The sequence below is a fragment of the Geotrypetes seraphini genome, chromosome 4 (assembly GCF_902459505.1).
Source record: "Geotrypetes seraphini chromosome 4, aGeoSer1.1, whole genome shotgun sequence".
NCBI classification, from domain to species: Eukaryota; Metazoa; Chordata; class Amphibia; order Gymnophiona; family Dermophiidae; genus Geotrypetes; species Geotrypetes seraphini.
Window position 1 is genome coordinate 247,719,232 of NC_047087.1, and position 15,658 is coordinate 247,734,889.

Consider the following 15,658-nt stretch of genomic DNA (forward strand, 5'->3'; position numbering starts at 1 on the left):
GATGCCAGCAGTTAGACCTGTTTGAGTTGCATCAAAGTTCCACAAAGGTACCCAAACTGACAAGAAGACCACTGGAGGATTTAAGACTTTCCCATTACTTTCCCAGTGGTCACAACCGCCTCCGCCTCCCACCACCCAAAGAGCAAACAACCCCCCCCCAAAAAAAAACCCAAAAACAACCCATAGGCTTCCCATGAGCTGATCGCATCAGAAGAAATCCCCATCAGTTAAGCCGGTTTCAGTATTTCCTGGTAGCTCAGCTGATGGGGATTCCCCTGTCGGGATCAGCTGAGCCAGAAAGCCCTACTCCCCCCCCCCGACATCTCCCGATATTCCAGACCTCCCGCTGATATCCCACACATCCTCCCGACATCCCTCACATCCTCCCGACATGCCCTGACATCTCTGCCCCTCCACACATCCCCCCAACATTCCTGGGTCCTCTCTCCATACCTTCGGAAGAGCAAATGGCAGGAGGGAAGATCATTCCCTCCTGCCTACAGGTCTGCATGCTGCAAATAACGGGGCTTCCCCCTACCACTGTATCTTGGAATGCAGTGGGAGGGGCTGAAGACCCTGATTGGCTCAAAAAATAATAATAAGAGCAGCATCACTTTGTAGTGTACATGCTGGCATTTTATACGTGTAAGTAGTGACATCTACTTCTGTGTGTAGCAGATTTCATAAAACTGGATGTCCAGGAAAAAGCCAATTAAAGAATCAAGTTTTTAAAAAAACTTCTTCTTTTAAAAAAAATAAAAAATTAAGGAGGATTTTTTAATTGTTCCTTTGAGAACCACTTGGTGAAGAATATGTAATCGATTGAAGTTTGATTTTAGAACTACACCACTTTTACCTATTTGTGGAAATGACTCTTTTTTTTTTTACCTGGTATAACATCTGCAGGTTTTCAACCTAATAAACGAGAAAATATTTTCTATTTTACCAGCTATTAAGGCCCTGATTCTCCAAAAGTGCGTCCCGATTTTAGGCAGCTGTAGACGTCCTACAGCTGTCTAATCAGCCAATCGGGATGCACGTTTTTTAAAAAAAATGCTCCCCAGGCAGGCCGCCCGGGAGAGGCGTCCTATTCAGAATCGGCCTATACTAAACGCCGATTCTGTAACCGGCGTCTTTAGAGAATCGGGTTAAATTAGATGCGGCCGCTATACTTATGGCAGCAAGGGATCTCCCTGCTGCAATATGTATAGCGGCCGCCTGTCCCATCACCGACAGGAGAATGCCTAACTCCTCCTGTCGGAATCCCGAGCCCCCTCCCCCCAAACTCGTAATTGCCAACAGGAGGATGCCCAACTCCTCCTGTCGGAACCCCGGAACCCCCTCCCCCCCAAACTCGTAATCGCCGACAGGAGGATGCCCAACTCCTCCTGTCGGAACCCCCTACCCCCCAAACTCGTAATCGCCGACAGGAGGATGCCCAACTCCTCCTGTCGGAACCCCGGAACCCCCCCCCCCCCCCAAACACGTAATCGCCAACAGGAGGATGCCCAACTCCTCCTGTCGGAACTCCGAAACCCCCTCGCCCCCCAAACTCGTAATCGCCGACAGGAGGATGCCCAACTCCTCCTGTCGGAACTCCGGAACCCCCTCCCCCCCAAACTTGTAATCGCCGACAGGAGGATGCCCAACTCCTCCTGTCGGAACCCTGGAACCCCCTCCCCCCCAAACTCGTAATCGCCGACAGGAGGATGCCCAACTCCTCCTGTCGGAACCCCGGAACCCCCTCCCCCCCCAAACTCGTAATCGCCGACAGGAGGATGCCCAACTCCTCCTGTCAGAACCCCGGAACCCCCTCCCCCCCAAACTCGTAATCACCGACAGGAGGATGCCCAACTCCTCCTGCCGGAAAGCCCAACGACCCCCCGCCCCAACTAATCTCCCTCCCCCAACTAACCTTTCAATGTTGGTCAGCTGGACGGGTCTTGCTGCCGTCCAGCCGACGGGTCTGCCTTGTGGAAATGAGACGGCACGCCCCTTCTCGGCCCATCCCCGCTAAATCTAAGGCCTGATTGGCCCAGGCTAGGCACCTTGGCCAATCAGGCCTTAGATTTAGCGGGGATGGGCCGAGAAGGGGTGTGCCGTCTCATTTCCACGAGGCAGACCCGTCGGCTGGACGGCAGCAAAACCCGTCCAGCTGACCAACATTGAAAGGTTAGTTGGGGGAGGGAGATTAGTTGGGGCGGGGGGTTGTTGGGCTTTCCGGCAGGAGGAGTTGGGCATCCTCCTGTCGGCGATTACGTGTTTGGGGGGGAGGGGGTTCCGGGGTTCGGGGTTCCGACAGGAGGAGTTAGGCATCCTCCTGTCGGTGATGGGACAGGCGGCCGCGGCCGCTATACTTTATTGCAGCAGGGAGATCCCTTGCCGCGATCAGTATAGCGGCCGCGTCTACTTACAATGTAGACCAGCATTTTGCTGGCCTACATTTTAAGCGTCTCTTCCTCTACTAGGGAGACGCGTAGGGCCGCCTAAGTTCGCCTAAGGCCTGTAGGCGAACTTAGGCATCTTGCGGGTCTCCCTAGGCTCCCGGAGGCACCTTCAGGCCTGCCTGGGGAGCATTTTTTTAAAAAAAACGTGCATCCCGATTGGCTGATTAGACAGCTGTAGGACGTCTACAGCTGCCTAAAATCGGGACGCACTTTTGGAGAATCAGGGCCTAAGTGATGAGGGTAATTTACCAACATTATCACAATTACGTACTGTTTATAATTGGTCTAAATTGGATATATATTCTTACATGCAGTTGAGGTATTTTGTGAATTCCTTACCTTCATTGTCACTAAATGCTAAAGCAGGGGTGCCCACACTTTTTGGGCTTGCGAGCTACTTTTTAAATGACCAAGTCAAAATGATCTACCAACAATAAAATTTTAAAAAAAACACAAAGCACACTGTACGCATAGAAAATGTTAATTATCATTCCTATTCCAGGGTTTTTCAAAGAGGTCAAAGCAGATGACTCTATGCACTATCACCTTAGTAACAACCATACAAAATAGACAAATATACCCCTCTCCCTTTTTACTAAACAACGATAGCAGTTTTTAGCACAGGGAGCTGCGCTGAATGCCCAGCGCTGCTCTCGACACTCATAGGCTCCCTGCGCTAAAAACCTCTATTGCGGTTTAGTAAAAGGGGACCTTAGTGTAAAATATAGACAGCAGATATAAATTCAGACACATTTTGATCACTAAATTTAAAATAAAATCATTTTTCCTACCTTGTCTGGTGATTTCATGAGTCTCTGGTTGCACTTTCTTCTTCTGACTGTGCATACAATCTTTCTTCCCTTCTTTTAGCCTGTATGCTTCCTCTCCTCCAGACCTCATTCCTTCCCCCAACTTTTCCTTCCTCTTCCCTGTCCTTTCTTTCTCTCTGCCTCCCTTTCTTTTTTTTCTGTTTCTCTTCTTTCCTTCTGTCTTCCTGCCTGCCCTTTTTCTTTCTTTCTCCCTGCCCTCCCCCAAGCCACTGCCACTGCCATTGCCATCGGGGACCAGGACCCAAACGCCACCAATAACAGGCCCCAAGCTCTCTCTGCTTCGGCCAACCAGCATTCCTCTCCCCGAAGTCAATTCTGCCGTCGGGAAGAGGAAGGCTGATCAGCCCAAGATCGTGATCAACCTATTGGGGGAAATGCTGCCGGGTCCTGCCTTCGCGGAAACAGAAAGTAGGCAGGACCCGGCAGGAAGAAGAACAAATGCTTCACTAACCTATCTCCCGCATTAGCCCGTAGCGAACGCTTGCTTCAGGGCTCTCAACATGTGCGTGCCGGCTTCCCTTCTCCCCCCCCCCCCCCCCGGACATAACTTCCGGTTTCGGAGGGAAGAGAAGAGAAGCCGGCACGCACATGTTAGAGCCCGGAGCTACGGGCTGAAATCTCCAAGCCGTTTTTTGGGGTTTTTTTTTTTAATGTTCAGCAGCGGCAGATGACAGCAGGGCAGACCGCCCAGCTAAAAGGCCCTAGGGAGAACACTGGAGAGGAAGGCTGATCGGCCCGTAGATCAGGATGGCAACACGAGTCTATCACGGAGCCCGGGATGGGCTCCGCGATCGACCCACGTTTCCTTCCTGAGCTACTGGTCGATTGCGATCGACGTATTGGGCACCCCTGTGCTAAAGTATATGATGCTCTTTCAGAATTATTTTGGTTAGATGCCCAGTTGATTGTGCCCCTTAAATATTTTAGACATTCATTAGTGAATCTTTCTCCTAATTTAGATTACAATAAAATAGCTCAAGCTTGGAATGAAGAGTTGGGGATTCACCTTCAGGGATTCCATATTCAAAGATTTTTAAAGATTTTATATGGTCTTCTATCTGATATCACCTATTATGAAATGGGTTATAAATTTATTTGTAGAATATATGTTGCTCCCTGGCATGCTTATAGGGCGACTTTTGCTACATTAGGCTCTTGTTTGAAATGTGGTTACCCTAAAGCTAATTTATCTCACATGTTTTGGACATGTCCTTTGATACGCCAATTTTGGAATGTTGTTTTTTCAAGTTGAGCAAATGTGGGGAATTGATTGGCATTGCAATAGTTATAATATATTTTGGATTTTTGATGTTAAGCATCCTATTCCAAGAGGCTTAAAAGGCTTTCTTCAAAGAACAGTCTTATCAGGTTTGAAAGTCATTCTTTATCTTTGGATTGGACCTTTAAGACCAATATATAGTCATTGGCGTTCAAGAATGTTACACAGTTTAACAATGGAAAGTATGCAATTATCAGAATGGGACACTATTTAGCAACCTTATTTAGATACATTAACACCACACACTCATAGTCATAAGAACATAAGCAATGCCTCTGCTGGGTCAGACCTGAGGTCCATCGCGCCCAGCAGTCCGCTCACGTGGCGGCCCAACAGGCCCAGGACCTGTGTAGTAAACCTCTATCTATACCCTTCTATCCCCTTTTCCAGCAGGAAATTGTCCAATCCTTTCTTAAACCCCGAAACTGTTCTCTGCCCTATAACGTCCTCTGGAAGCGCATTCCAGGTGTCGACCACACGTTGGGTAAAGAAGAACTTCCTAGCATTCGTTTTGAATCTGTCCCCTTTCAACTTTTCCGAATGCCCTCTTGGTTTTTTATTTTCTGAAAGTTTGAAGAATCTGTCCCTCTCTACTCTCTCTATGCCTTTCATGATCTTGTAAGTCTCTATCATATCCCCTCTAAGTCTCCTCTTCTCCAGGGAAAAGAGACCCAGGTTCTCCAATCTCTCAGCGTATGAAAGGTTTTCCATCCCCTTAATCAGTCGTGTCGCTCTCCTCTGAACTCTCTCGAGTAACGCCATATCCTTCTTAAGGTACGGCGACCAATACTGGACGCAGTACTCAAGATGCGGACGCACCATTGCCCGGTACAGCGGCAGGATAACTTCTTTCGTTCTGGTTGTAATACCCTTCTTGATTATACCTAGCATTCTATTCGCTCTCTTAGCAGCCGCTGCACACTGTGCCATCGGCTTCATTGTCATGTCCAACATTACCCCCAAGTCCCTTTCCTGGGTACTCTCAGTCAATAACATCCCTCCCATCGTATAATTGTGCCTCGGGTTTCTGTTTCCCACATGCAATACTTTACACTTCTCAACATTGAACTTCATCTGCCATCTCTCAGCCCATTCCCCTAGTTTGTCCAAGTCCCTTTGCAATTCTTCGCATTCCTCCTTCGTCCGAGCTCCATTAAATAGTTTGGTGTCGTCCGCAAATTTTATTATCTCACACTTCGTTCCTGTTTCTAGATCATTTATGAATATATTAAAAAGCAGCGGCCCGAGCACTAAGCCCTGCGGAACACCACTCGTGACCTTCCTCCAGTCCGAGTAGTGGCCCTTCACTCCTACCCTCTGTTTCCTTCCCTCTAACCAGTTTCTGATCCATCTATGCACGTCTCCGTCCACCCCAAGGTTCTTCTGTTTCCGGAGTAGACGTTCATGAGGCACCTTGTCAAAGGCTTTCTGGAAATCTAGGTATATGATGTCTATGGGGTCTCCTCTGTCCATCTGTTTGTTAATTCCCTCGAAGAAGTGCAATAAGTTAGTCAGGCACGATCTTCCCCTGCAGAAACCATGTTGGCTGGATATCAGAAGTTCGTTTTTTTCAAAATGTTCATCGATGTTTTCTTTTATCAGTGCTTCCGCCATTTTCCCCGGAACCGAGGTCAGACTCACCGGTCTATAGTTCCCCGGGTCACCTCTTGATCCCTTTTTAAAGATGGGCGTAACGTTGGCTATCTTCCAATCCTCCGGGATCACACCTGTTTTCAGAGATAGGTTGCAAATTTGCTGTAGTAGCTCCGCTATTTCCTCCTTTAGTTCCTTCAAAACCCTTGGATGGATTCCATCCGGACCTGGGGATTTGTCAGTTTTTAGTTTTTCTATCTGCCTGTACACATCATCGAGGCTCACTTCCATGGATGTTAACTTTTGTGCTTGATTTCCATTGAAGATTTGTTCGGGTTCCGGTATGTTGGTTGTGTCTTCGCTTGTAAATACAGACGAAAAGAACATGTTAAGTCTTTCCGCGACCTCTTTCTCGTCCTTCACCGCTCCCTTCCGGTCTCCGTCGTCCAGTGGTCCCACCTCCTCCCTAGCCGGCTGTTTCCCTTTAACATATCTAAAGAATGGTTTGAAATTTCGTGCTTCCCTGGCTAGTCTCTCTGAATACTCTCTTTTGGCTTTTCGAACCACACGGTGACATTCTTTTTGATACTTCCTGTGCTCTTTCAAGTTTCCCTCAGATTTGTCCTTTTTCCATTTTCTGAATGAATTTTTCTTATTGCCTATCGCTTCCTTCACTATTTTAGTTATCCACGCCGGGTCTTTTGTTCGACTCTTGTTGCACTCTTTTCTGAATCTGGAGATATACAGATTTTGCGCCTCGTTCACCGTGTCCTTGAAAAAGGACCAGGCATGTTCCACCATCTGCCATTTATTGGAAGTGTTCCTAAGTTTCTTCTTTACCATTCCTCTCATTATTTAATATATAATTACAGTTCTAAAATGGGGAAAAAAGGTGAGGGAATTGGGTATATTTGCTTTTAGTGATAATGTTTATTATATATTAACTCTGTAAATTTTGGTTTTCTTCTTGTATTTGAAATGATTTTTTTACTATTTTGTTTGTATTTGAAATTTAATAAATATGATTTACATTAAAATTATTTGTAGCCCGCCTATGTACAAATCTAGGCTGGGAACAATGTAAACATACAAAATCATCAAATGATAAATAACAAAATGCAATAGTAATACACACACACACACACACACACACATCATAAAACATCCGAATATCTTTACTCAATCATAAAATACATTGTTGCTGTTTTCAATCACTATTGCAAACACCAGGTTCAAATAAGCTGTCAAGTTGACACACCCGCCTCAGAGTAGATATAAATGGCAATGCCCCCCCCCCCCCTTTTTAATGTATGTATTGTCATTGTAAAACTGGAAATATTCGCTTCTTTACAGGCCCATCCAAACCATGCCCATAACATACTCTCTTCCATACTGCATGCTGCTTTTTCTACAATTGCTGGGTATGTTAACATTTAGGTACGAAGAAAGCACATGAATGACCAGAATACATTTACACACACATGCATGCGTGCTGGTGCCACATTGGGGGTAAGCATTCAGTTTGGGCGGGCAGGGGGGCGAGTGTTTGTAGGCAGTGTGGCCATGCTGGTTAGTGGGTGGGGGGACTCGCAAATTGAGTCAATGCTCGGTTTGTGAGTCACGATACATGAGAATGTTTTGCTCGTCTTGCAAAACACTCGCATACCGTGGCACTCGTAAACCGAGGTTTGACTGTATTTTTGTTTAGCACTCAGGGCACAAACATTTACACCAGCTCCAGGACTGCTGTTAAGTTGTCATGCCTAAAATATATGTACCATATATACTCGAATATAAACCAAGATTTGGGGCCAAAAAAATGGTCCAAAAATAGGGGTCTTGGTTTATATTTGAGTCTACTCACCCAGAAGCGTCTATTGTTCTCCATGCAAAACCCGCAGTTCCCCTGCTGTCAGCACCCCGTCTCCCGTCCCGGAACTTTTCCCATCAGTGCGCTGAAAGCCTTCCACTTCCATTTTCATCGCTGAGAGAGCATGGGCAGGAATGGGTGAGAATTGGTCCTCCCCCTAAACCCCGCTAGACCATAAAGGAAGCACAGTAGGCCTGGGGGTCCTACCACTGGGTACAGTAGGGGTGGGTGGGCCGTGCCTCTTTGGGATGGGGGGAAGAGGTAGGGTGGGACGGATGCCCTGACGCCAGGGAAATTGCCAGGTCGGTGGAGCTAATGGTGCAGGCAGATGAAGAACACCACCAGGAGGGAGGGAGGGTGGATGGGTGGGTAGGATGTAAGGGAGATGTAAGGGACGCCAGGGGGATGTAAGGGAGGCATGGTAGATTATAAACCCTCGGTTTATTTTCAAGTTACTATTTTTCCCCTAAAAAGGGGGTTAGAAAAAGGTATCTCTTTTTATACTCGGATGGGTTTATATTTGAGTATGTAAGGTATGTATGTATTTGCCCTGTTATGTATTATGGGACAGGATCCCAGCTAGGTCTATGTACCCCTGTGAATCCCTGTCCCAGAGTTGAAAAAAGTTGTGGAAAACAGCTCTCAGAGTTGGATTCTGTAACTGGCACCCAAGTTGGTGGCTGCCTTAAAAGCGGCTGCTGATCGCCTGTCAATCATTCCAGGGCCAATAACTCAAAAACTGTCACCCAAAGTGGCTCTGAAAAATATGCTACCCAAAATTGTAAGAAAATATACCACTTATACTAGTGTTACAACCACATAAACTTCTTTTTACTTTGTTTTTTATCAGCACTTTCAAAAAGTCATAAAACTGTTCTTTTCACTCAGGAAAAAACCTCAGAATAGGAGCCCAAGCTCAGTCTGATCATAGACTTAACTTTCAGCGTGGTTTTTTCCGCTCCGTGGTTCCAGTCATTGGCTTAAAAAACCTGAGACTCAATTTTATTACTAAATAATCTAAAACGCTTTTGTCATAAATATCTTTATCAATCTTTGAAATCACTGCTTATTTTATATCTTTATAATAGCTGTGGAAGCAACACTTCTTTAGTTTGAAAAAGCTAGCAACCAAGCACTTATCTCAGCGTTCATTTTGTATGCTGTCGTGCTATCAAATCATTGCCACTGCCTGCCAACGTTTCGCGGATATCGCATTTAATCCGCTGCTTCAGGGCTACTGGCAGAAGCATCCAAGCATTGTTCTCAACTGTAAATAATGCAGAAAGAAAAGGAAACAGACTTAGTAACGTTCCTAATCCTAATTCACCTCTAACAGAGTGTGACTTACTGTTCTCAGCTGCACAGGAATTTTTCAAACCGAGGCAGAATAGCCCCGGCATTCATTTTATACTCTAACAGTAATATGCTGACAAAGGACGTTGTATTACGTGCTGACATCATCGTTCCCGACATTAACCCTTAACGGGAGCGATCATTCAGTAAAAGTGCTGCCACTCAATATTTCTATTAAGCCCATAGGGCGGGGGTCGGCAACCTGCGGCTCCAGAGCCGCATGCGGCTCTTTTCCACCTTTGCTGCGGCTCCGGTAGTGTGTCACGCAGGCATGCAGCTTACAAGTCCGGCGTCGCGGCGGGAAATAGCCATGCTGAGCAGTGAGCTCAGCACATACACAGATGAAAGCCTTGCTTGCTGATTGGTCCGGCGGCCCCGCCCCGCCGTGCCGCCGGACCAATCAGCAAGCAAGGCTTTCATCTGTGTAGTGCTGAGCTCACTGCCCAGCATGGCTATTTCCCGCCGCGACGCTGGACTTGTAAGGTGCACGCCTGAAAAAGAAATCATCCTGGCCGGGGTCGGTGTCATGCTCCGGAGATCTACAGCCTTCCTATCTCCCTCTCCCTTCTACCTGCTTCCGGCCACATCCCCTGCTCCGCGGCTCTCTTCGGCAACTCAGCAGCAGCGATCGACACAAGCTTCTGACGTCGGGGCCTACCCTCTGCGAGTCCCGCTTGTTTCAACTTCCTTTTTCCACAAAGGCGGGACTCGTAGAGGGAAGGCCTCGATGTCGGCAGCTTGTCTTGATCACTGCTGCTGACGAGTTGCTGAAGAGAGCCGCGGAGCAAGGGGGTGTTGCCAGGTGCAGGTAGAAGGGAGAGGGCCAGATGCAGGACTCGTGGGTGAGGGAGGAGAAGAGAGAGAGAAAGAGAGAGGGGAGGGAAACAAAAGGAAATATTTCATACTGGGCTGGGCCGGAGTGGAGGGAGGGTGGAAAGATTCTAGCTACAGGGTGCAGTAACAAAGGAAAAGGGGGGAAAGCTGAAAATGGAGATAGTGACACAAAGAAGAGAAAGGGTAAGCAGGACCTACTGAATAAGGATAGAGATACAGAGGGGACATGAAGAGGAGGTGAAATAGAGACATAGAAGTAATGCTGAAAAAGTGTGTGGGGGGAGATAAAGACATTGAAAGGGCAAATGGTGAACATGGCATAAAGATAAGGACAGAGACAAATGAAGATTCTGAAAAAGTGGTGAGATAGGGATATAGGTGAGATGGACACAAAGAAGGGTGATGCTGGAAAATAGGTGGAATGGTAATTCTGACAGACACAGAAGGGAAATGCTGGATCAAGGAGAGATGGGGCTCAGGCTGGATGGAATGAGGAGAAATGCCTTGTTGGCCCGGAACTTCCTCTCCTACGTCAGAATTGACGTCAGGGAGCGGAATGCTGGTCAGCGCAACACTTCTGCAGGGAAAGCTTGGGACGGCGGTGGCTTGGGGGCTGTTCCCCAATTGCGGTGGCAGCAAACCGAGTGGCTTGGGGGATGGCACGGAGACAGAAAGAAGGGGGAACAGGGAGACAGAAAGAAAAAGTTGGGGGAGAGAATGAGGTCTGGAGGAGAGGAAACATACAGGAGGCTGAAAGAAAGGAAGAAAGATTGGATGCACAGTCAGAAGAAGAAAGTGCAACCAGAGACTCATGAAATCACCAAATAGCAAAGGTAGGAAAAATGATTTTATTTTCAATTTAGTGATCCTGTATATAGCATTAAGATAAGAAACAATATATGCAGTGTTAGATTTGTTTTATAATGGTTTTGCGGCTCCAAGTTTTTTTTTCTTTTCGAAAACGGGTCCAAGTGGCTCTTTATGTCTTAAAGGTTGCAGACCCCTGCCATAGGGGGCTAAAGAGCCCAATCGGTCAATCCAGCGTTGTTCTCGCTGGGCAAGATACCTCTTAAAGTTCCCCCCTCTATTACTTTGATGAACAATTTCAATGATTATAGCTTCGAGAGAGAAAAAATTGTGGTTATTTTCCACACAATGTCTAGCTAAAGGGGCTCCTAAAACATGATTTTTGATGTTACTTTTATGTTCCGTCAGTCTTATATTGAATTTTCTTGAAGTTTGCCCCACATATAACATCTTGCAAGGACATTGTAGAACATATATTACACCCTGCGATTTACAATTCGAAGAGTGTTTCAGATCATATTGCTTATTGTCCTTTGGATTGTGAAATTTATTAGAGATAATCATTATTTTGCACATTTGGCAATCTCCACATTTTTGATGTCCCGAATGTACTGTGGCTGTATCGATCTGTTTCACTGGGAATGCTGATGGACAGAGAAGTTCTTTGAGATTTCTATTTCTCCTGTAGGCAATCCGTAGATGATAATCCTGAAACACTCCTGCAATCTTTAAAATCTCTCAATGTTTCCTTAGGGAACGGACAGTTTGATAACAGTTCCCTGAGTAAGTAAGCACACAGGTCATAACCAGATCAGTTCCAGATTTTGTGATGTCTTTAGGAGTTAGTAGGGATTCCCTATGGTTATAATATGCCCTCTTATAAGCAGTTTTTACTATTGCCACAGGGTATCCCCGTTGCATGAACTTTTGTTGAAGCACATCCGCTTGTCTTCTGAATTCATTATTAGAAGAACATATTCTCCGTAGTCTCAAAAATTGAGAATAGGGTAAACTCCTTTTGAGTGCAGAAGGGTGAGCACTGGAAAATAGAAGTGCAGAGTTGCAATCAGTAGGCTTAAAATGTACTACTGTGTCAAAAGAACCGTCTTTAATTTTAATTTGAACATCCAGAAAAGAGATCTGTGAATTACTGTACATATGGGTAAATTTTACTTTGGGGTGACATTCGTTGATATATGTTAAAAATTGGAGTAGTTCATCCTCTTCACCATTCCAGATGAAAAAAATGTCGTCAATATATCTCATCCACGTCTTGATCTTTTTAGAGTATTCAGAAGGATATATCCACTGTCTTTCGAATCTATCCATAAATAGATTAGCAAGCACTTTTTGAAAGTGCTGATAAAAAACAAAGTAAAAAGAAGTTTATGTGGTTGTAACACTAGTATAAGTGGTATATTTTCTTACAATTTTGGGAATCATTCCAGGGCGCCAGTTACAGAATTGTGCCAAGATAGGAGGCTGAAATGTAGGCCCGGAAAACCCATTTCAGCCGCTTCTCTTGGCCACTAGACCGCAGCAGCCGAGAGCGGCAGGGGGATTCCCTCCCATCAGCTGAGCCTGCCAAGTTTGGGCACTGGTTACAGAATCGCAACTTTGGGAAGTCCCTACTGCTCAGCTGATGGGGCGGGGGAATTCCCTTGCCATGATCAGCTGAGAGCGGCTGCTGCAGGGAATTTCCGAACCCTACCACATATCAACTGGCAGGAGAGATTCCCACTCTCTGCTGCTGCCATTCCCCTCCCCCCTAACATCCCCAGCAGGAGGGATGCCCGATCTCTCCTGCCGCCAAACCCCGCTAACATCCCCAGCAGAAGGGATGCCCAATCCCTCCTGCCAGCAGCCCCCAAACACCCCCACCACACAAAACTCACCCATACCCTCCCCCAGACCTTTTTGGGAAAGGCCTTAGGGATCTGACCAATTGGAGTTTTAGGCCACTCCCAGTGCACCAGAATGCAATGGTAAGGAGGCCTAAGACTCCGGTTGGCTCAGGTGCCTAAAGCCTCTCCTATGGGAGGTGCCTTAGGAGCCAAGGCCAATCAAGGCCTTAGACCCCTCCCCAGAGCATCTCAGGATTGGGCATTCCTCCTGCCAGGGAAGATAGCGGGGTTGGTGGCAGGAGGATTTGGACATCTCTTCTGCTGGGGATGTTCAGAGGAGGTGCTGGTCCCTCCTGCCGGGGATGTTAGTGGGGGTTGGCAGCAGGAGGGATTTGGCATCCCTCCTGCCAGGTATGTTACGGGGGTGGCAGCAGGAGGGATTGGGCATTCCACCTACCAAGGATGTTAGTGGGGAGGGGGGGTGCTAGCAGGAGTGGGCATCTCTCTTACTGGTTGATTTGAGATGGGGTTCGGGAGTTCCCTGCTGCGGCTGTTCTCAATCACAGCAGGGGAATTCCCCCCTCCCCATCAGCTGAGCAGCAGGGATTCCCCAAAGCTGCAATTCTGTAACTGGCGCCCAGAACATGGGTGCACATTACAGAATCGCAACTTTGGAGAATCCCTAATGCTCAGCAGATGGGGGAGGGGGAATGTCCCTGTCACGATCAGCTGCTGCAGTCTTGGCAAAGATAAGCAGCTGAAATGTAGGCCAGGGTTTCCCAGGCCTACATTTCAGCCACCTATCTTGGCATGATTCATGGCTGGGTAGCCGCTTTAGATTGTCTAATGCCACTTCAGAGGTTGGCCACGCCTACTTTGTCAATCCACAGCCTAAAGTGGCTTCCTAGCCATGATTCCAGTGGCCATTTCAGCCGCCTTTTATTTAGGCGTCAATAGGCACTTCAACTCTACTGTTTCTGACCATTGGCAGGTCGCCTCCCAATGTCTAAATTTAGGTACTGGTTATAGAGTTTTCCCCTCAGTGCTCCCAGAAAATGCACACTGAGACTTCTCTAGGTGAAACAGAAAACACTCTAATGGTAACTCCAAAAATATTAGTCAGAATGGTCAGTATGACACGAGCAATAAAGATTCTTGATTTAAACAATAATTGTTTATAGAAAAATAAAGGTTGATCAGTTTCAAATACTTGGCTTTGAGTGTAATGTCCAGCTTCAGTTCTAGGTAAGTCTTTTGGGTTCAACACCCTGTGCACAGTCCTTTAAGCACAGGAAAGAAAAACTTCCAGGCTTTCCATATAAAGCTATTCACACTTCTGAGTTTTAAAAATTCCTAAGCACATACAGTCCAATGAATCAAGCTCCAAAATTCAAAACAAAAACTCTTCTGGCCAATTCAGCAGGCCCCACAAGCACAGTCCATTCTTGGGCTTCAGTCAGCATACAAAACAACTTTTCTTTCTATAGCACAAATGCTGGCTCTTGCTGTAGCACTGCTTGGGTAGAACTAGGGTTCCCAAGCAGGCTGGGGGGAATAGCCCGTTCACCACAGGTGTTAGCCGCCCTCCCAAAGACAGGCTTTTTATCTGCTTTCCTCACCCTCAACAAAGCTTTGAGCAGTGCCCACACTGCTCCAAACAAGGAAAAAAAAAAATACCAAAATGCAGTTTTCTTTCTTAAAGTTCACTGGGGGCTGGACACACCCCACAATGTTGCCAGCCCAAACTCTCAGGCAGGATTATCACAAAAATAGGAAAAAGAAAACTTCAAGCAAAAATAAACTGTTTGGCTTTGTAGCCTATTCACAGACCATATATTCCTCCTCATGGTCAGGCAAAACAGAATCCTCACTGTAGTCCATAGGACATTCCTCCTGCAGTTTCTCTAGCTGGATCAGCGTTACTTTCAGCTAGTTCCTCTATATCATAATCTATAGTCTCCAAGGATGAACTGCTTTGCTCAATGTCCTGCTTGGCTGGAAGGACAGGCTTCTTTCCCAGCCCTCATTCAGCTGCTTGCATCAGCTATGCCTTCCTGCTGTCTGAGGGAGGCTCAAGAAATTGTGCTCTGGCATAAAGCCACACCCTCTCCTAGCGGGGACAGACAAGTTCTTAAAGACCCCTGCACTCATGCTGTCAGCCTGCACTCTAGACTGCCTTAAAGGGCCAGGCTCCTGACTAAAACTGTGCACAGGATGTTTTCTGGTTTCAGGATATTTCACAGAACTCTTCACTGGGTTTCTAATGGAACTTACAGGATCTTCCCTCATGTCTCTAGTAAGGGTAGCGGGATTCCTGCCACAGTATGTATGTACTTGCACTGTTATGCTAGTATTCTATAAAGGAAAATAGGCACCTAATTTATAGAACAGGTTCTAAATAGGTACCATCTTAGTGCCTAAAAATAAGTGCCCCTTTATAGAATTACTCTCATTATTTAAAAAAAAAAAAAATTCTAAAATGATCTCCGTAATGTGTTACAAAACTTGAGTATCTTTTATCACTTTCTCTAAAAACTAAGAGTAAATATTTGAGTTTGTATAAGTACTGAATAGTAGTAAAGCTTTTTTATCTGTAGTACTGTACTCATAGCATTGAACTGCCACATATATTACAGGCCTGAATTGCTTGAACATCTTAGAGAAACAAAAGCTGACAAGAAAAGACTTCGGAAGGCTTTACGAGAATTTGAAGAACATTTTTTAAAACAAACAGGAAGGTAAAGCATACTTTGAAATAATTTTATGTTAAAAACATGCTGGGATGTGGTTTCAATGAGTAT

The 15,658-nt window shown here is 46.2% G+C and overlaps 1 protein-coding gene across 1 annotated transcript in view; it reads left to right on the plus strand.

Annotated features, from left to right (window-relative positions):
- FAM13C (family with sequence similarity 13 member C) overlaps nt 1-15,658 on the plus strand; it is a 322,400-nt gene that overhangs the window by 290,964 nt on the left and 15,778 nt on the right. Inside the window, exon 14 of the mRNA XM_033941491.1 lies at nt 15,494-15,595. Coding sequence (XP_033797382.1) covers nt 15,494-15,595 — 102 coding nt within the window. The remainder of the gene's footprint in view (nt 1-15,493; nt 15,596-15,658) is intronic.